Below are 23,102 nucleotides of genomic sequence, written 5' to 3'. Positions count from 1 at the left end.
TATACATCTCGCTCACACATATTTATATCGAGTACAAGCCAGATGCACAGAAAGTAAAGCCTGACCAGTAATATATGATCACGCGCCATATTGCGGAATTTAAATGGAACTAAAACTGAACTGTCACCCTATACATGAGAATAACAGCGCCCTCTTGACAATGATCATATATTTCTGGTCGGGCTTTAAGTTACACACACGCTTTGTACCTATCAGTGTCAAAGTCAAACTAGTGGTAGCCCTATAGGTAATACTAATTAACGGGAATTCATAAACGTACTGTAGGTATTTATTTAGACCTTTTGTTTACTTACAAAATTTGTTTACTACAATACGTACGCCTATTGTATTCAAACCCAGACCCGCGTAAACGCCGGCTTTTAGGTAGGCACATAATGATTGATTAGGGCGGGAGGTCAAGGGCGGCACCAGGGACACGGGCCCGGGCAGACCCTGATTTGGCTCTTAGCGCCTGCGGCTAGGATGGATGACAATGTTGTACGTGTTAGCCTAAGCTATCGCTTTACATAACTTTTTACCTCTATAGCACCCTATTGTCTTAATATGTACTAGTAAAAATTACCTCTAATGGAAATTAAATCATTACTTAATGGAACAGAGTTGCTTTTGTTATTTTTTCGTTCGATTAAAAAATATATTATGTATATTCTAATACCGTTGCTTTTAATTTTAGTGCCAATTTTTCTTGTGTGGATGAAAGGTCATACTATATAAAAGTCGGCCAAGAGCATTTAGGGCCATGCTCAGTGTAGGGTGCAGTAGTTACCATTGTGTCAGAATAGGCTAAACGGGGGCTATTAGTAAGTAGGTAACATGTACATTACAAGCATAAGGGAGTATCGTGTATCGTCGCAGCGGTAAAAAGCGGTCTTTTTTAGGGTTCCGTAGCCAAATGGCATAAAACGGAACCCTTATAGTTTCGCCATGTCCGTCTGTCTGTCTGTCTGTCTGTCTGTCTGTCTGTCTGTCTGTCTGTCTGTCTGTCTGTCTGTCCGAGGCTTTGCTCCGTGGTCGTTAGTGCTAGAAAGCTGAAATTTGGCATGGATATATAAATCATTAAAGCCGAGAAAGTCGTACAATAAAATCTAAAAATTTAATTTTTTTTAGGGTACCTCCCCTACAGGTAAAGTGGGGGTGAAATTTTTTTTTCGCTTCAACCCTAGAGTGTGGGGTATCGTTGGAAAGGTCTTTCAAAACTAACAGGGGTTTTCGAGAAACATTTTTTGATAAAGTAAATATATTCGGAGATAATCGCTCCGAAAGAAAAAAAAATGTGTCCCCCCCCCCTCTAACTTTTGAACCATAGGTCCAAAAAATATGAAAAAAATCGTGGAAGTAGAGCTTAAGAAAGACATTAAATGAAAACTATAGCGGATATGATCAGTTTAGCTGTTTTTGAGTTATCGCAAAAAGTTTTCCCTTCATAGTAAAAAGACTTACTTTAATTAGGTACTGATATTTGATATTTGTTTAACTCGGGTGAAAGGTACCGTTTCATCCCTTGGTTAACAATTTACTATACTTTAAGCTCCAGTTTAGCTTATTGTGACGGAAGAGTAACTACGGAACCCTACACTGAGCGTGGCCCGACATGCTCTTGGCCGGTTATTACTAAGAAGAGAAGACTTTTTGCTATAAGTCAAAATTTATATTTATAGTCTTGTTTTATGATTTTTCTCATATTTTTTGGACCCATGGTTCAAAAGTAAGAGGAGGAACACATTTTTTTCTTTTGTAGCGATTATTTTCGAAAACATTCTCTTTATTAAGAAATGGTTGTTGGAGAGAGAGATTACCGTATTTTTAGTGGACCATACAAAACATTGTTCATGAAACACTTATGGGATCACTTCGATCTTGAAAATCAGTAATTTTTTTTTTAATTTTATTTTATTATGGTTTTATAGATTAACATTTTATATACCTAAGTAATTCATTCATTTTATATTCGAAACGCGGCGCTTTATAAATCTAATCGCTTCGCTTCAGAGCATAATATATCAAATTATACAGAACTAGTTTCTGCCCTCGACTTGGTCTACGTAAAATGATGATGATTGATAAAAATTCTTAAAACACGGGCCTCAACCTATCTCCATACCAAATTTTCTTCTAAATCGTTTCAGTGGTTTAAGCGTGGAGAGGTAACAGACATTACCACAAATATAGTTACTTTCGCATTTATATGTATACGTAATTATTCAGAATAATATTTAAAGTACCTGGGCGAGCATTGCTCGGTTATAACTATTTATTGTAATATGGTGGTGTATAGGCGATAATGTTATCTAAATTTTTTTACTATTTTAAATATTGTCTAAAACAATAAAAATTAAAAAATTATATATAAACTTGAACATATAAAAAAAAAAGTTAGTCACCGGGCGAGATTCGAACCCGTAACACTCGTTTAGCAGTCCGCGCCTTAACCCGCTGGTCCAGACGGACAGTGGCCGGCAACACGAAATTAGCGACCATATTCTGCGTCGAAAGAAAAACGCATGAAAACTCGAAAACACGCGTTTTCCCAAACATAAGACTAATCTAGATCGATTGTTTACCCCCAAAAACCCCCATATACCAAATTTCAGCAAAATCGTTAGAGCCGTTTCCGAGATCCCGGAAATATATATACATATATATATATACAAGAATTGCTCGTTTAAAGGTATAAGATAAGATAACATTAAGCCCTATTCAATAATTTCTGGAAAACAACCCGTTAAAGTAACATTTTAAAAATTCAGTAACGTATTTCGGTTTTCCCAAGTCGCTTACATATAGGAGGTACATAATGTATGAGATGGTACCGATGACACATGCCAGCCAAAATTAGGTTAGGTAAATGTTGACTAAACGAAGCCATCGATTGGGTTGGTACTTTGTTTAGTGGAACGTGAATAGTCATTGGGTTTACATGAGCTTAGTGGCTAATACTTATACTCGTACTTAGCACTAATCACTTTCAGTGTGATGTATTTTGGAGCTTATAGTTTGGTTTGGATAATTTGTTAAATATAGTCTGCCTTGTCTACAGGGTCTCACTGATTACCAGTTCGATCGCCGGACGATATCGGCCTGTCAGTCAGTTATTAGCAAAAACTGACAATCGCGAATAACTGACAGGCCGATATCGTCCGGCGAACTGATAATCAGTGGGCCCCTTCAGGCTTTTATTGCACAAATAAATTGGTAATTATTCTGCTCTTTATGTCAAACTACTGCCACGTTATCCCCATACTTTTTGATGGGGTAAATCTTGAGACCGTAACGTTTACTGCAATAACAATGGTTAGAGTAATTAGCGACTGAATCATTCTATAAAGTAAAGCAATTAAGCGCGTGAAGGACGAAGGAAACACAATCAACCCCATTCTTTCTTTCAGAAGTTACTTGTGTTACGGTTTTCTCCGTCATTCTCGACATCCATCTCAGCATTTTGTCAGGCTCACTTGTGGAGCCTCGGGACCGCTCGGCAACCGCTGACTGTAATTTTGTCGCCGGTTTATTTTGTCTAATTGCTCATTTTTGGTTCGATATCTAATTTAAATTCCCCATGCCGATCTGTACTTAAACCACCCTTCAAGCGCTTGTGCCGTTCGTTCACCGCAACGCTTTAAGAAGGTTTTGAAAGGCACAGAGGGATTAAACTGCAAAGGGTTCCCTGCCCTCTTGCATTATACACGTAAACGCAGACATGTCGAGTCCTCAAACTGACCAGCATTACGTGGCCTCGATCCATTACCAATCATAGACTTCTTAGAACACTAGTCCGTAAGGGATCTATGATGTGAGATACATCCTTTCTATATTAGCATTTTGTCGTTTGCCATAAGAACGAGATTTGCTTGTATCGTTATACGAATAACCTGACAAGGTGTCCTTATGGCAAGCGACAAAGTGGGTCGTTTTGCCGGCAGCGGTCACATAATTTACCTCTGACATTCAAATTTTATAGATGTTTGTAAAAATAAATGAAAATAAATTCTCGTAGTAAATATGGACGCAATTGAAATTAATAAGCGGTACGATTATACTAAATTGAAAATTGAATATGGGAAACTCAATCTGTGTTGATTGTGCGTCGTATTTTATATTTTATGTCCACTAGGTAAAAAGTAAGTCAATTGTGCTGGTTGCGGAAAATTTACAGATAGTTTCAATAATTTGAAGGTTTATTTATTGTGTAATTTTCGTTTTCTATACGGAAACGTGAGAAGTTTCTGAAATTTCTCCACGTTGAAGACTGCAATTTTGGAAGTTTCCGCCAGCAAGACAGTAACTTAGTTACGTAACCAAAAGCACACTTTAGATTACTGGATCACTCGGTCTTTTAATGCACTTGTTGCTACAAAAGCGATGAGAATAACACTCCTGTTTTATATCACGTTCCTACTTAATTCCACAAACGATTATTTAATTTTAAACGCATTTAATCTTGCGCAGAATTTCAAATGAGATTTCATTTTTCAGCAACATTTTTATGTAAATGTACGTCGTTTAAATATAAATGATCTAATTCATGACCACTTGGTAATCTCGTGTCGTGGGTCACACCAAGTAAAAAGCTTGTAAGAACTTAAAATCCATGTATTAAATAAATAAATAAATAATAATAAACTTTATCGAACAACTTTGTAAACAAATCAAATAATTTAATCTCGTGTCGTGGGCCCCATAGCTAAGTAAAAAGCTTGTAAGAACTTAAAATCCATGTATTAAATAAATAATAATAAACTTTATCGAAAAACTTTGTAAACAAATCAAATAATTTAAAATATTTTGATTTGTAATTTTTTTGTTTATATTTATATTTAAGTAGACCTCCGGGCTCCAAGCTGACTCCACCGGAGGGCTTTGCCACTTGTCTTTAGTATATGACATCTATTCCAATTTATAAACTCTATAGAAGTATCCACCAATAGGAACGCCAGGATTCATTCGTCCCGATTCGAACTTTAAGTTACGTCAAATATTAGGTCTAGATACGATATGGATCGGATGCGTCGGTGTCAAAACAGAGTTCATATCCAATCCATATCGTAATATGGATTGGATATACCTATCAGTGGTTTCTTCAAACAAAAACGTCTCTTTTGACACGGACACATCCGATCCATATCGTATCTAGACCTAATATTTGACGTATTACTTAAAGTTCGAATCAGCCGTAACTCACTGTTTCGTAGTAACAAACTTCTGCATACACAGCCTAATCCCGGTACAAACAAAGTATCGCATAGTGTTCCATTGTAAGCACGGACAAGCTTTTACTCTCCCGTCGCGTCGAGCGTGGCTTTTCAAGCTCCCCAACAATGCCTAGCTTAGTCTGAAAGCAATATTATACACGCGTTACTGGCGAGGTATTTACTTTATTTTACACATATTTACGGTATGGTCTAAGTACTTACGTGTTTATCCGAACGTGTTTACTTGTAGGTTTATACCTCTACTATTATGTATAGATTTCAGTTCTAGCTAATAAGGTAAATAAGACTAATAAGTAATGATAATAAAGTGGAACTTGTGATTTGATGTTTGGTTAGGTAACGCTTAAGGTGGTTCGATTTTCATACAAAAAACAATCGCTATTTATTAATTAATTACACAATATTATTACATAAATAGTTGCGCATCTATCTACTTTCGAATATTCATTTGCGCTAAATTAATAGAAAAACTTTGTTTCATACAGAAATCATGCAATAATCAACGTTATATTTTTATAAATTTTACTCATGTGTGTGTGACAAATGTCGTGTACAAATACATTGCGACGTTGCCACTCCATGCCTCGGGCGGCCATCGGCGCGACGTTGCGATGTTTGACGCGTTTTTAGCTGACTCTGTCGACACTGACACTAAGTGTGACCAGGCGTACGATAATTGTCGTATATGTACGATAATTTGGGCCCCGGTATGACGTAATGTTCCAAACAGCATTATCGTACACTAAAGTACTATAATTTCAGCCCTTGGATGAATCCACCTTAAAAGTCTAGTAATTTGAAGCAAAATATGACACTTTCTCTCAGAAATAGGCTAAAATTAGTATCTTTTGGGTGTTCGGCTCCTTGGTGTAAGTTTAAAGTTTAAAATGTCTCAATTCCTGTATACCGTTTGAGTCTATCCCAAAAATACACAATCATAAACAGATTTTTTGCGCAATTTAGACGAAAATTGTCTTTTTTTAAATATTAATTGGAAATTTAAGCTTATTTTGCTAGACATTTTTAGGGGCTGCCTTTTTGATTGGCGTACGATATTTTTTTCAACGGTATAATAATATTGACACTCAAGTACGATAATTCTCTTCCGCTCACCTGGCAACACTGCTGAAACTTGACAGGACCTGGGGGCCTACCGCGAAAACCTAATTTCGCAAATTGCGGGGATCTTTCTCGTTTACTCTCACTAAGACGTAATTAGAGTGACAGAGAAAAATGCCCGAAATTGACGAATTTCGATTTTCCCGGTAGCCGCCCTGGTGCTTGAGGTACTTGATAGAAAACAACGCTGCCGCATGATCTGAATTGTGATTTTATGTGTTTTTGGATTGAAAATGATAGCAAGTCTAAATCAAGTTACAAAAATCATCGATATTCTGGTCCGCGAAAAACGAGGAAAAGTGTAACTGTAATTGGAGTCTACAAAAATGACCAATTCATAAAAAATATGACCTAGAAACTAGTTCACTTTTATAAAACTCAATTTTGCCCGAGATTGTACTTAGGCGAATACCTAAGGGAGCTAAGTGTATTGATCTTGAATAATTAGTTGGCTAATATATGACTCCAACATGATATGGACATTTACATCATGACTATTATACCTAGTTGGTTACTAAGTTCTGTTACTCGATTTCTTTCTTTCTTCCTAGCGTTGTCCCAGCATATTGCCACGGCTCAATGGAGCCTGGGGTCCGCTTTGACAACTAATCCCAAGATTTGGCGTAGGCACTAGTTTTTACGAAAGCCACTGCCATCTGACCTTCCAACCCAGAGGATAAAACTAAGCCTTGTTGGGATTAGTCCAGTTTCCTCACGATGTTTTCCTTCACCGAAAAGCGACTGGTAAATATCAAATGATATCTGTTCTGAAGTTCTGTTACACGATTTGCAATCTTTTTATTTCCGTTAAAACAAATGCTACCGAAAAAATAAAAAATGACATAATGTGGTGGATTTGTGAGCTATAATTATATACCACACATAACGCTTATCTCGTCGTTTCTATAATGAATTGGGGCCTAAAAGAGAATCGTATTCCAATTTTTTGAAACGCTTGTATTACTTTCTATATTAACTAAAAGTTGCCTTAAAATTCAGCTTTTATACTAAAAACGGCTTTAAATATGTTAAATTAACAAAATATATTTTGACAGATGCTTTCGCGCCCAAAACGCTCTTTGAAAATTGTGTGACGTCACAGTTTATGGTTTGACACATAACTACATACACACGTAGAAGATACGAACTGTCAACTGATATTTGTCATTTGTTGTTAATCGCCTAACTGTCAACAGTGTCAATCCGAGAGTTGTGACGTCATCAGAATCATCAATGACGTTTCGAGTTTGGTCACGTGACGTGTGCCAAAAGATATTTTAAATTCAATATTTACAAAAATATGGTCATTACAGGTTCCCTAAAAGTAGTTTAACATGTTCTTATCCAAAAGAATTTATTGGGATACAATTATGCCCTAAGATTTGTAGATGGAAACAACCCTATTGCGTTGCACAAATGTGGGCACCCGCCAAACATGATTTTGGGTGTATCATACTCAGGGCTAACACAGATTCATTTCTGTGAAAAAGGTGTAAAAACCGGAAACTGGAAACCGTTCTCGAACCAATAGTGAAGCCCTTATTTCAAATATATATAAAAAAAGCCACACCCTATTTCAAAACCAGCCATGGATCTTTGAACAGGACTCAGCTCCTGCACATAAGGCAAAAACAACTCAAGCCTGGTTTCGAAGGAACAAAATTGACTTTATTGCCCACGAAGACTGGCCGTCCTCCAGCCCGGACCTTAACCCCCTGGATTATGCCATATAGCAGGTTATTGAGGAGAAAGCCTTTGCTAAACCCCACACAAATCTTAACTCCCTCAAGCGGGCCATAGTTAAGACAGTGACGGAATAAGACATGACAATCGTGCGTGCCGCTATTGATGACTGGCCTCGTCGTTTGAGGGCCTGTGTCAAAGCCAGAGGAGGCGATTTTGAATGATATTGTCATATGTAATTCCTGATTTTGTGTACTTCATTTTAATATATACTTTATTAAACTTTCGTTGGTATATTTTATGTAGATAAAGATTATTGCAGTAACAGAATTTAATAACCAACTAGGTAGAAAACAATGCAATACATAAACACATAAATTGGATATGATGTGATCCGTTGAATGAAATTGACAATAAATAAAATAAATAAATAATTTTCTATCTCTAGGCATTGTGTGAAACTTCTAGTTGTGTCAAAATATCGGGAAATCAATAATATAAACAAACATGGTAAATCCCTCTTTTTTTTTATAATGGTTATAAATAGAAGGCCATGCAATTTTGTAACTCACTGTAATTTAATTAAATGTATCGTAAAAAATTGATTTAATTCTACTGTAAAATAGTACCTACTTTTTAAATTCTGGGCAGTAAGGATTGCTTTAATTTTAGAACAAAACAGCGTTTTTTTTTGAAAAAAATACCGGAAAATCTGACTTACAAATTTGGACTTTCTTAGGTTCATTCTACTTAGAATCTTCTCCACCCTAGCATTAAAAAAAGATATCCTAAAATATCCATACCATTACGTACCACCGTAAAAAAAGATATCCTAAAATATCCATACCATACCAAAGAAATTTCAGTGTAAAACTAAAATTTCAATACAAATTTTCGGGTTTTTATAGCACGAGGATTGATTATGCTAGTGATTCTGAGTTGGAAGAACCCAAAAATATCATGTGTGAGAATCAGATTTTTTATATTTTTATGGAATAACGCTCATATTTCTCATAAAATAATTTATTAATAATAGGTACTTGATAATACTGATAACAAAAAGAAAATTAATGGGTCTCGAACCCACAACCTCTTGCATGTATTTCCACGTACATACCGCAACGCTATTGAAGCCTACTCACGCAGTGCCAAATTGTCTACTACAAGGATCCCAGTAAGACTGTTTGAATGTGTGAGTGATACTTAGAAATAGAGTCAAGAAACATTCTGTCGACATTAAGGGGTAGTTTTTGTACAATGAAGTGTTCAATGTTTGTTTTAATAGTTCAATATTTATTTAAAGAGTGCGCTAAACATAATTTACAGTATAGAAATACCAAGACTAAACCACAAAAAAATTAAAACTCAAAATTTGCAATTGTGGCGCCATCTAGTGAGGTTTGAGCTTTGGGTAACCTAGTCGAACCACCTTAAGTACGGAAAATTATTTTTGACTTAGGCGTTCTAAGTAGCAAAAGATTTGCTTTCCCTTGCACAGCATAGGTAGAGATAAAGACGCGATTAACTAACGACCTGCGAATAACGAATTACCATATAAATACATTCCTACATGAAAATGTGCTCTCACGTTGTTAAAATGGGTCACGTCTTATCAAAACCAAAGTCGTATAGGTAAATTGCCTTCGGCGGTACGACGAGCGTTCTTTGATATGCTAACCTTTTCTGTATGAAATATGCATTAATACATACGACATGATGTATTAAATATGTATGTACAATCGTACAGTTGCTTTATTAATGGTATATAATGATGAGCGTTCGTCAATGGCGCTAATGAAGCACCAGCAGCATCCTGAGTGCGCTTGCTGAACGGGCGGACTGCCTGATAATGCATGCAGGCACGCACTGGAGCGTACGTGCCTCTGTCCGTAGATATTATTTTATAAGCTAAGGAGAAAAATTTTTAAACTCGTGTCAGGGTGTCAGGTGTCACGTGACCGTCAGATTGAAAATTCGTAATACGGACATGTGTCATCATGGTGACGTACAAATTGAAAGTCATCGAAGCCTGGTTACTTTTGAAAAATCGTATCTCATTCAAGTGTGACATTTTATTTTCTTCAAAATCAAAGTGCTGTCATAACGATTAAAGAGGTTTAATCTTTGTTAATTGTGTTGAATTGTATATTTGTGTTGTTGGGTGTCCATAATTGTAGATACTCAAATTTTTCCTTACCAAAAAGTTAAATAACAGAAAAGAAGCGTGATCGTTTTACTTAATATGATGGTGAACGATTCATTAACATTTACTGATTTTGTAGGCTGTTGTCCTGCTCACGTCTCATGAATTACTCTGTATATATTATGTTATATATTACTTACCACTCAAATTCGCAATTCAAAATATCTTCCACACTCAAATTTAATTACGTAGGTATAATAGAGAATTATCTCTTTTTATAAAACTGCTACTCAATTTCTCCAAAATATCAAAAATGCACAACGTTAATATTCAAGTTTTCACTTCTCTCGGCACTCCCGGAGTGCAACCCGTTGTTTTTTTTTTCAAGTTGGTTGTTTATTGTTATCGATATTCAGTAAGCGGTCTTTTGTCATTATCCTGTTTTTAGGGTTCCGTAGCCAAATAGCAAAAAAAGGGTTCCGTAGCCAAATGGCAAAAAACGGAACCCTCATAGATTCGTCATGTCCGTCTGTCTGTCCGATTATGTCACAGCCACTTTTTTCCGAAATTATAAGAACTATACTGTTCAAACTTGGTAAGTAGATGTATTCTATGAACCGCATTAAGATTTTTACACAAAAATAAAAAAAACACAAATTTTGGGGGTTCCCCATACTAAGAACTGAAACTCAAAAAATCTTTTTTCATTAAACCCATACGTGTGGGGTATCTATGGATAGGTCTTTAAAAATGATATTGAGATTTCTAATATAATTTTTTTCAAAACTGAATAGTTTGCGCGAGAGACATTTCCAAAGTGAAAAAATGTGTGTCCCGCCCCCCCTGTAACTTCTAAAATAACAGAATGAAAAATCTAAAAAAAATATGATATACATTACCATACAAACTTCCACCGAAAATTGGTTTGAACGAGATCTAGTGAGTAGTTTTTTTTAATCCGTCATAAATGGTACGGAACCCTTCATGGGCGAGTCCGACTCGCACTTGGCCGCTTTTTTTTTCATTTTGGACAAGTAGATCAAAAGTTATACCGCGTCAATTAGGCGTAGGTACAGTCACGTCGTATGTACGTATCGATATTTTCAGACGTGACCGTACCACCCAAATTTTTAATAAAAAGTTATAATTATAAATATGTAAAAAAAACTATAGATTAAAAACAAAAAAGTGTTTCACTGATAACATTGGGTAAAACCCCTTTCAATACGTGCAGTTTATCGAAAACCACCCTACGTATGCCCGTTTTTTAAGCGATATATGTTACAACAAAAGCTATAAAGCATCACCTAGTCAAGTACATTTTCTAGAATAAACAGTCATTATAGTAGTCTAATGTAATTTTTCACCCCTATTTGTACGCCGTTCGCATAAGAATCATTTGGGGAGTGTGAACACGATAAACTTAATCTATTTCTCAGAGACACTACGCTTAGACACAGACAATATTAATGCCAAAGTCTGACCTAGACCTGTCGAGAAGTGTCTGAAAAGTTTTATTAGTTTGTCTATAGTTAAAAAGCTACACAGGAGATAGTCTACGGAGACACACAAACCTAACCGCTACCATATAATGGAAGTTACGCTTCAGTTAACATACCAAACAACAATTAACCATTGTATTTCAATAGTTTTTTTTGTTGTTGTTGTGTTGTACTAACCAAACTATGGACCCAGAGTCTGCAATAAATAATTTTTTGTTTTATTTATTTATTTATTTTTATTTAATGAATGGCTGCAATTCTTAGAAAGTCATCTATTTTGAGAAGATAATAAACACATAGCCATCCGCCAAATATTCACTTAGAATTGTGAAATGTTACGAGTAAAGCTGGACTTCCGAGCAAAGCGGTTCTGACGCAACGGCCGCTGCGTCAGAGCCGCTGCGTCAGTGTCGCAGCATTAACTGACGCAGATTCGCTTCCGAGCGGGGCGGCGTGGCTCCGGCAACAGTCGCAGTTGTTAATTCCATATGGTGCAGACGTGATATACTTATGATGAACCGATCAATGATGAAAATATTATTAGAAGAAGAGGAGGATGACGATCTTTTGCTTAGTTACTTTTATAGTATGGAGCGAAGCCTACCAAACTCAATTTTCAAGAGTAGAACAGACGAAGGCACTTATAGCTTATATTTATAAAAAAAAACCATTTAACGAGAACGATGATAAATTCAGAAGCTTTTGTCGGTTTAATAAAAAAACAGTTTAATTTTATTTTATCATTGGTATGAAGTACTTACCCCAGACTGTCCCTTTTAGGTCCGTTTTTATAGCCTAATTCGCTTAAATCATACAAAGTAGCATGTTGTGATACTACATTTACAAGTATCTCTTCTTCCTTTTAAGTAAATATATAAGTACGGTTAATTTCTTAGAGATTCTAAATATTGACATAACCTCAAAACCACGTGTGATCGCAGCGGCTGCGCAACAGTGCTTACGCAGACGTAGCACGGCCACTATCGCCGAGCGATACTGACACGGCGCCACTGTCACTGCTATAGTGACGCTGCGCTCGAAAGTAAGTTCATACATTTCCATACTGCATAATACTATCGCTCTTTTGTCGCCGCGTCAGTGTCGCTGCGTTAGTGACGCCGGAGCCACTTTGCTTGGAAGTCTACCTTAAGTAACGTACAGTCAGCTGTAGAGAAAAGTGCATAGAAGTTTGCATGCAAAGATGCTAAGCGAATAGTATTGCTGACTGTACCTGTCAGTAGATATAAGCATTCAGTTGTTATAGTATTGACAATAGTAAGTAAGTAAATATTTTTTACTGTGCAATTAAAAATACACAGAAAATGAAATACAGTTAAAAACTAGGTAAACAATCTCTTTCAGACAACTTTTGGGTTGTAGGAAACTATGAACTTACAACAATGAAGAGGTAGTGCCGATATACATATAATTCATTAAACTGAAGACGCAAATACTTTTATAATACACACCTACATGTTAATATAATAAATACATATATACATATACATACACCAATATATTATACAATCATAAATTAAATAAAGGCTAGTTAAGGCAGCGAAAGGTAATAAGTTTTCAAAAGATTTTTGAAAATGGGAAGGGATTTAGCACGTCTAATGGCAAAGCAGTCCACAACCGAACAGTACGAAAAATAAAGAAGTTGTTACAAATTTTTGACGAAGAAGATGGTGAAGCAAGGAAATGTTTCTCCGCACGCCGAACAGAAGAAATATAGTTGACACTTTAAGCTATAGAGGGGTAGTGAGAGGGATAGTATTAGTATATAAAAAAAGTGATTGTTTCTTTTGTTAAATGAAAAGTTACGACATACCTAACTGTAAAGTCCACAAAGACACTCTAATCAAAGAAAGAAAGTTAAAAGCAAGTTTATTACTCGATTTCATTTCCTGAGGAGGGCGGCCTTCGAGAATCAAACTGAACAAACAAGCTGCATGTTGATTGCGCAGGGAATTGTGCCAGGAATTTCATTATATGTAGTACCTAGAACAATATTATGACAATAACACACACACCTCGAATTAGTATATAATCCGCCTCCAAATCTTCTCTTTTTAAGAAGAAATATTTACTGAATCTAGATCTAGTAACGAATGGTAGTTACTAGTTAGTAATCGTAACCGACACATTCATATGTGACCATAAAAACATTGGCGGCATCTATCTAGTAATAGCAACATGATAAGGAATCTGACCATATTGGACATTCTCACTAATTCCTAACAAATATACACACAAGCCTACTTATAGCGAATTATTACAACTAAGTAGGTATTACAAACGCTGGAATTCACAAAGCATCTCAAAAACCCTAGAGAAGCCAATCGTGCCCAATAGTCTGAGGCATATCCTCCTAACATAACTAGGAATATACACTATAACAAAAAAACGATCGAATAAAGCCACGTGTAGATTGCTCAGAGAAGAGTGCGAGGCATTCCATTATACTGAAACAATACAGTGACAATAAGCAAATATAACAATAACAACACATACCATTTAACACAAAGAGCTTTGAACAAAGCCAATATTTTTCCCATTCCGTTTATAACCGAGTGTTTTCTGGAGACAAATTGGTGCTTGGAAAGAAATATATCTAAGTATACAGTACCTAGTTAGTAGTGCCTGACAGCCGAAACGTGATCAGAAAAATTGAAAGGTAAACATATAATTAGCTTGTTATCAATGTCTCAACTCTAATAAAATTTCATAAAATAATTAAGTATCAGTATTATACAAAAAATTATGACTACATTCTAAAGAAAATTGTGTACGTCTAAATACTCGAAATACCACGAATCCATATAAAATGTGGCCGAATATACCACCAGTGGCTTTCAATAAAACATTTAGCAGACCTATACAAATATCTTCTTACTAATCCAAATTCAACCTCAGCCTATTTGAGACAATATTATATATCAAGATATAGGTTACTATATCTTGATCAGGAACGCGTATGTAGGCAGTATACGTAAAGACATTAAATGTCAGGTCAAGGTCTTGCCTTAAGAACCATGTGGTAATACCCGAAAGCGCCAATTAAAACTTTATTACGAAGACAGTTTCAAAGTCCTCTGTTTAATTGAGATATCCTGTGCCTTTTGGTCCAATAAACAAAACAAAACAAGAAATAATGATAAAGAATTTATGGCAGCTAGGTTACTATTATTTAAAACAATTATACATCGACGCGACACGACACGACACCCGTAGATCTATAAATATCAATAGATATTATACCATGTGTTTATGACAAGGGCCAAGGCTGCATATACATGGGTATTTATACAGATTTTATATGATATAGTTATGTACATACAGTTGCGGTTTCAACTTTTATATGACATCCAAATACGGTTTGCTTATACACTCGCGTGCAAAAGTATTGCATCACATTGCATTTTTTCAACTGGGTGCAGTTTTAATATATTTGTAAACCGGTCAATTTCACTAAATAATATTAATGTGATCATGTTCCTTGAAGTTTTAGCTTAGTAGAAGACGCTAGTCATAACTCGCCCGTATATTTTAATAGATGTGACGTAGCGGTTACCATATGCTAACTTTGAGCTACATTGATCGAGTAAGATATGTAAAATCTAAGACAATTTTGTGCTTCGAATTCGACAGGTAACTCTGGTTGTCAAAAGTTGACGTTTGACAATTCAGTGACCGCAAAACATATGGCACAGTACAGCGCCATTTGTTTTGGATGTCAAATCCCGAGGCTCATTTTTTTTTCTTAGACTCTAGCTCATTATTACAATCAATTCCGTGTGATATGTAAGATCATAGCCTCGCACACCTGTTTACGAGTCAAATAGGCCCCCTGATCCCTGATCTACGCAATGTGGCAGTGAGTAATTAATATCCTACCGTAAGTCTTGCCTATTAATAATGTATCCAATCTCTGAATTATTATATTACCTAATCGATAACCCTGACTGACGTAAATAGGTCAAAAACAGAAAGGATATTATCTAAACGTGTTATTTACGTCACACGTACTACCTATTTTAAGCGTCAGATCAATGACGGAAAGAATACATATACTGAGTGAATTTGAGGTCGTGATCCCGATTGTCAAAAATGCATTAAGATGTTCATAATGAACAAGGCTTGCCAGTAGTTTTTTTTACCCCTGGTCCTATATTTTCCGTCTACGTCGGGCCCTCTAGGTTTCCATTAGATTTTTTTTCGCGATTTTGTGGCTAGTACCATGGGAATCCTTGTTCAGTATAACCATCTTAATACATTTTTGACATCCGGGATCACGATCCCAAAATTACCCAGTACAGGTACCTTAAAATTAACAGTAAAATTTATCACTGTCCATTCGAATAACAAATTTACGTTAAAAACGATACGACAGTTACGTCTACAGAAATTTCGTTCCCCTTAACTGATGAGTGATTTTAACTTAATTAAGAATTCTACAGGTAAAGGGTTTACAACAACTCGCCCTGGGAAATGTAGCAATTTCTCAGCCCTACCCCAACCCTCGAGAGCTGAAAGAGACCGTGCTGTGTATTAGGGACATCCCACGCGGAATCCAACTTATAATGTAAAGATCAATCGAGTAGTATAAACATACTATATGTACTTTAATATTGAAAACTAATATTATATTCTATGACATTAAGCAATTAATCAGAACTGGTTGTAATAAGTAACTATCGTAATATAAGTAGTAAATCACTAGTAGTACAACTATTAATTATTTATCGATGACGTGTAAATTGGTTTTTTAAATAATTATGATCAAGGATCTAATTATTGTCTATTGTCCCTGGTTTTTCCCAGATACCCTTGGAATGACGACGATTCCCGAAACACGGCCGCCCTCGGACAGCCTCTTGTGTCAGAGGCCAAGATACTTTTTGGGTCACTGTCCCAGTAGTAGTAGTTGTTGTATCTGATTTTTGCAATGAATCTTTCAGTGATCATTGAGTCTGTCAATTTTTTTGTTGTTATTCTGGGTCGATTCCTAGTGACAATGTTAAGCTCACATGCTTAAGCACATGGCCAATTATGGAAATGGTATATAACTACCACAAAAATACATGTTCGGTACATTTAAATATACAGGTTGTCTTTGTTATATTTGACCAGATTTTTTCAAGCACTAGTTATCACTAAGATTCTATTCCGGAAAAGACAACACCTTTTTTTAACTTCCGTTAAGTACCTATTTTTCAAAACGCTCACCCTGTTACGTCAGATGTAAATAAACCTGATGGATATAAAAAAAAATCATAAACGAGGGAAGTTAACAGTTGAAAACAATAACAAACCGCTTAGTTTACCGTTAGTCGCTTACGAACCTTGGCCTGAGATCGTAAAATGTGTGCGCAAACACTCGTGATGTTATTTGGTTTTGTCGATAAAATGCTTTCTAACCGTGAATATTATAAAATAATGCGATGTTACTTTTTAAGTGGTGAAATTTTACGTGGGGCCCAGAGACTGTGAAGCGTGGGCTATTCCTCCTCACTTTCGCAGACACGGATTTAATCCAAGAATACCATGTCGCTCAACTATTATGCAGACAAAACGTAATGTCAATAGGAAAGACTGCAATCTTTTTTTGTCACAGACCTGATTGACGAATTTGGCAGAAAATGCCATTTATTTTTTTAATTTAGACATCTTTGCATTTTGATGGTAGGTAATAAGCCGCAAACACTGACAATCGCGAATGACTGACAAGCCGATATCGTCCGGCGAACTGGTAAACAGTGGGTCCCTTTACATAGACCTTTTCTCGTTGCAATAAGGTGTACGAAAGGTCACTTAACTGTACCGACCGTGGGGGCGTTGATTGCCCCTGATCGGATGGATCGAAGGTCAATGGCGCAAGTAAATGGCCACAAAGTTAGAAAAATTTGAGACAACTTTATGATTTCTTTAAAAAAATTGTACTAGACGATAGTAAAATAGAAAACAAGTGGATTATTGTTCTTCACGCAATTGCCTATATTTAAATTAGGTTAATGATAAGATGGTCACGGTGTATGTAGATAAGTACTATAAAATCAGGATTTTAAAATTATTTTTCCCAAGGATAACTAACCGTAACCACGGCAATAAGTAACACTAAAAAGTTCACTCATTAAAGATTGTATGAGATGGATCTTCGGCAAAAAAGACATGAATTAAAACACAAAATATTACTTTGCTAATCCACGGAAAGATAACGTGCTAGTCAATCAGTACCCGTGCGTATTTTTACATGCAATTAATGTTCCCACCCTTCCACCGCAAAAATAAATACGCAAATAAATATAACAATCCACCACCGAAAGTATAAAACTCATTGACATATATATCTAAGGACAAGCCTTACGGGCACTAAGAATGGCGCTTGTTTAGGGGTGTCACTCACAAATTCGAGCCTATCGTGCAATCTAACGCAACTAGTTGAGACCAATCGCGCGCGTGATGTGAACTCATCAACCAATCGCGTTGTGACGTTCGACTGCACGATTGGCTCGAATTGTATTACTGGCCTAATTCTCATTGCCCGTAAGACCCGTCCTTAGATATATATGTCAATGATAAAACTCAACACATGTTTCGCCTCTCTACGAGGCATCCTCAGGAAATATTGACGGTCATATTTATACCTTGGCCTCTACTGTGCAAGCGCGAGTGAGATGAAAAAATTCGTAATTCAATTCAATTCAATTCAATACTTTATTTCCAAGAATATGGTACATACACTGTTGGTTAGTAGAATGTATTAGATCAGCATATTCTGCCGGCATGCATCGGCGTAGAAATATTTACATGAGGAGTTAAATTAAACATTAAAATTCAAAGTCAGTATAAGATTAGTAAAATTAATTAACAATTCATAATAAATATCCATTTAAAAATTCATCAACAGAGTAATAACATTTACCAAGCAACCACTGAAACATTTTTTTTTCAAATTGACATGCCGGTAGAGTTTTGAGGTCATCTGGGACTCTATTAAATATTTTAACAGCCATATTGCAAGCATTTGACTTGGAGACTTTTAGCTTTTGCGCAGGTTGATAAAGCTGAAGTGGCTTCCTGCTGGGCCTTTGCTTGTTTATAACTTCATCATGAAGTGGGAAAAGCTGAGGGTGTTTTTTAACAAATTTGGTGATTTCTAAAATGTATTGACAAGGCAATGGTAAAATTTTGAGTTCTTGAAATATTGGTTTACAGTGGGCGAGATATTCACTTCCGCTTACCGCCCTGATACAAGCTTTTTGGGTCACAAATGCTCTTTGGATATCAGTGCTATTACCCCAAATGATAAGTCCGTAACGCAAAATTGAGGCGACATAACCATGATAGGCTGACATTGCAGCTTCTCTTGATGCTATAGATCTAAGCCGTCGCAAGGCAAAAACAAATCTATCCAATCTGGAACATACATTTTCAACGTGTGCTCTCCAATTTAAATGTTCATCTAGAGTAATACCAAGAAACGTGGTTGAATCTACAAGTTCTACATTAAAATTGTTACAATTAACATTAAGGTTAATATGCGTAGAGTTACGAGTTCTAAATTTTATAATTTTAGTCTTAGCCAAATTTAATTTAAGACAGTTATTTTCCAACCATCTAGCCGTGGTATGCAGTTCATTAATGGCTTCCGTTTCTAGGTCACTATTATTGGTAGACTTTATAATTAGGGTTGCGTCATCTGCAAACAATACGCATGTATGTTTTAGTATGTTTGGCAGGTCATTGATATATGCTAAAAATAACAGTGGACCGAGTATGCTTCCTTGAGGGACGCCACAATTATTTGTTTTTGATAGTGACTTGTAGGTAATTTTCTTTTTCTGAACTATTTTAGTAATTTCTGTGTATTGTTTTCGTTCAGACAGATAACTTTTAAGCCAGTCATTAGCCTTTCCCCTAATGCCATATTTTTCTAGTTTTGTTAATAGAATTTTGTGGTCGTAATAACGGCGACGACGCAACATTCAACTGTTCGTTAAGAATCATCCCCCTATTGTTTTACCTAATTATTTCTAACTGTTCCAGAACACTTAAACGCAATACTTTCTCGCAAACATGTAAAATATCAAAAGAATGGTTCTCAGACAAAACGTGGCCACTATCTATTAAGTGATTTGCAAAATTAGATCTTTCCGGATGGTTGTGTCTGTATGATGCAACATGCTCCTTATACCAGGTAGTGAAATTACGACCCGTTGGATTTCCGCAAAGTAACGCCTGATTCTATTCGTTATTTAAAAAGACATGAACCTGACCTTCAGTTGTCAAATATCTGTTTGGTTAGTCAGGGGGGCATGTAAAGATGAGAATAGACGATCTTCAAATTTTTGTGTTCGCGGTATTATTTATTTGCGGGTAAATTTAGTAATATTTTGTAGGTATTTCTTATTAAGTGTAGTCAAATAATAATTTTATATTTTTCAATATAAGCCATCATTCTAAAATTTTAATATTTAAGCCATAAGAATGTTTACAATTTCCCGCCTGTTTCACTAAATATGTTGATTACATGTGCAACGTAAGTACTGCATGTGGCCGTCGATTGAAGTTTCCTCCCCCTCCCAACCTATGCATAGGTTATAGAAATAGTATAGCCAATAGTTACAATATGCCAGTATGCCAATATGTTTGCCAATAGTTTAGCGTACATGCAATACTGCTAGACACTTTCTGAATTCGAATTATTGTAATTACTTGGCTGAATTTGTAACTTTTATCTTCCTTGACATTTTATATATGCTAAATATTGTATATAATTAATTGACTGACTATGTAAATTTTATTTTTCTTGACATTTTATCAGTTTGTATGTTTTTATTTTCCTGACATCTATTTTTCTAGTGTGTAAGCGAATTGGTGTAGTACTGTAAGCTTGCACTGTGTTAAATAAATAAATAAAATAAATATAAATATATGAAAGCGTTCGTTCGAAACCACTGGCTCCGACCACGTTGGAGGTCACTGTATAAAAAAAAATGCATAGGTCGTTAAATGCCACAAAGAAAAAGTACGGCCAGCTAAAGATAAATTTACAATCCTACCGGTACGATGATTCGCGCCTCTTGCCCCATTGTAAGTTTCGATGCTGCTTCCTATAGATAGATGGAAGAAGCCATTAGCTGGATTCATAACTTCAACCAATAATTAATCAATTATCTGCACTAAGAGTTATAATGCAGAATTTGCAGCAACGGTTTAGACGAAGTGGGAGTTGAAGAGCCCCAAAGCTCACCTCCATAGCACCTTAGCAGAGACTAGCTTCTGCAGCTAAGAAGGTTGTGTTTACACTCACGCAGCGATAGCGATCTCATGCAGCAACGTCGTCACCGTCGAGTTGGTCTTGAGAAACAAACGCCAAACGCTTGTCTCCACAGACCCAGCCGAGGCAAGTTTCTTCACCTTAGCGATCCAATGCAGCATCGAACGCACTCGTAGTTAGTCTTCAAGAGGCCTTTAGTTCGCCTCCGTAGGCCCTAGCCGAGGCAAACGTCTACAGCGAAGCACAGTACGTTTCTCTACGGCCATGTAAAGAGTGTCACTTACCTTAGCGATCTTATGCAGCAACGCTGTTGTAGAGTTGGTCTTGAAGAGGCCTAACGCTCGCCTCCGGAGACCCTGGCCGAGGCAGGCCTCTACGGCACCGCAGAGAGCAGTGACACCACCGCTATCTTCGTGAACAAATTTTCGGGTGACTGCCTGATGGACAACAGCAAAATATAAGGTGTTAGTGTACCAAATTCATAATTATAGTAGATATAGATAGCAGTCGTCCTTTTTGAAAATCGATTTTCCAGAGGGCGGTTGCCAAAAAAAGGAGTAACTGTTGAATAACCATGCGCTACAAAAGGAGGCGCCGAGTCTTTTTCTTATTTTTAAGACATACTTTCAAAATAAATAAAAACTTATTAGAAATGATGGCTTTAAACTGAAGCAAAAATGTATATCCCCAAGGGATATACGGCGAAGCACAAAAGAATTTCCACTAAGCTCTCAACCTTCAACCAAGTCAATTAATTTGTCAGCTGCGTCATTTTGCACGCTTTTGGGGAGGCTTGTATTTTATTGGCAGATTCCGTAAATTCAATATATTGGGTACCTATAAGACTCTCTGGGTTTACTTTATTTTAGGCATAATTATGAGACAGCGTTTGTATACGATATAGAACGAAAGTTTTGCGAGTAGGTAAGAGTACTATGGTACACTTTACTACGAGGTTTATACTTAGTTGAACGTAAAAGAGAGCGCCCGCGTAAATTGTTAAATAGACTTCTGGCGATGGTTTCCTTTCCCGTAAAGAAAACTGCTAGAATAATTCATTTCACAAGCCAGAGTTTCGTCCGTTTGAACAAGGGCATCCAATATCGGACTATTCTCAATACCGGAATTCCGTCCTACAGCTGTCTTCTTTTTCATATTTTTAACACTTTTCGTCATAAATTCATATTGTTTATAAAATGAAACTAAATAAATTCAAAACAGTCGTTCCGTTATTTCGATCCTCTGAAGTGCTGGTATGGAAATATCGTAAATATCGGTCAAATATTCCGGCATTTCGGGACTATACCAACTAAGTAAGTACCTATTCTAAAAATATAATATTATTATGATAAATTTTGGCAAGGAAGAAAGAAGGCTCCTATTAAGTTTAATTGCTTCTAAACGTAGACAAAAATAGATGCATACCAAAATAACATAATAATTTATAATACGAGTACCTATTCGAAATCTGTGTATGCTCTTAATAAATTCAGGGTTACATTTCAATTTAGATTCGGTCTCAATTTATCCCCACTTGTGTAGTTAACCGAGCATTGAGGTCTAGGAATATTAATGAAAATTGGATTTACATTTCATGTGGTGTTTGAGATTTGGGAAGAGTAATACAAGCAAGATTTAAGTGGATTAGAATTACTATTAGACAGCTTTACTGTTGGTTATTCTCTTCGATTAAATCAAGTAACAATTTGTTTATTAACTTAATTACTTCAAAGAACCGTTGCAAAAATAAAGATGTCTGTATACAATTTATAACTGCGGCAAACCCAAAAGGTAGGGTTACAAGGAGTATATATTAATTTATTTAAGGAAATAGTAGGTTGTAAGTAGTGTGTGTAAGTAGTTGTTGTTTAACCCCTCGTGCTAATATTGATAAACGAGCATAATGAGCGTTGCAATGGACGAGGGTTAATCAAACTTTGCTCCGGAGTGAAACAAAAAATTTCACCACACCAACGCGAGGTAAAACATTACAAATCAAATTCAAATGAAATATTATTATATATTTATTATTAAAAATCATCACTCAATTCTATCAGCCAATTAATTTTCCACACATGTGGATAAAATTAAACTTTCTTATCAGTTTTTGAAGTACAAAGAGTACTATTACGAACTGGTGA

The 23,102-nt window shown here is 36.0% G+C and overlaps 1 protein-coding gene across 3 annotated transcripts in view; it reads right to left on the bottom strand.

The window, feature by feature from the left end:
- Nucleotides 1–23,102, bottom strand: part of LOC133528796 (small G protein signaling modulator 2-like) — a 172,187-nt gene that overhangs the window by 98,847 nt on the left and 50,238 nt on the right. For all 3 annotated transcript variants that reach the window (XM_061866263.1, XM_061866262.1, XM_061866264.1), the window contains one exon: nucleotides 21,246–21,398. In XM_061866263.1, the coding sequence (XP_061722247.1) occupies nucleotides 21,246–21,398 (153 nt within the window). The remainder of the gene's footprint in view (nucleotides 1–21,245; nucleotides 21,399–23,102) is intronic.

This window comes from Cydia pomonella, chromosome 20 (genome assembly GCF_033807575.1).
Source record: "Cydia pomonella isolate Wapato2018A chromosome 20, ilCydPomo1, whole genome shotgun sequence".
Lineage (NCBI taxonomy): Eukaryota > Metazoa > Arthropoda > Insecta > Lepidoptera > Tortricidae > Cydia > Cydia pomonella.
This window is presented reverse-complemented; position numbering and strand designations above follow the sequence as displayed.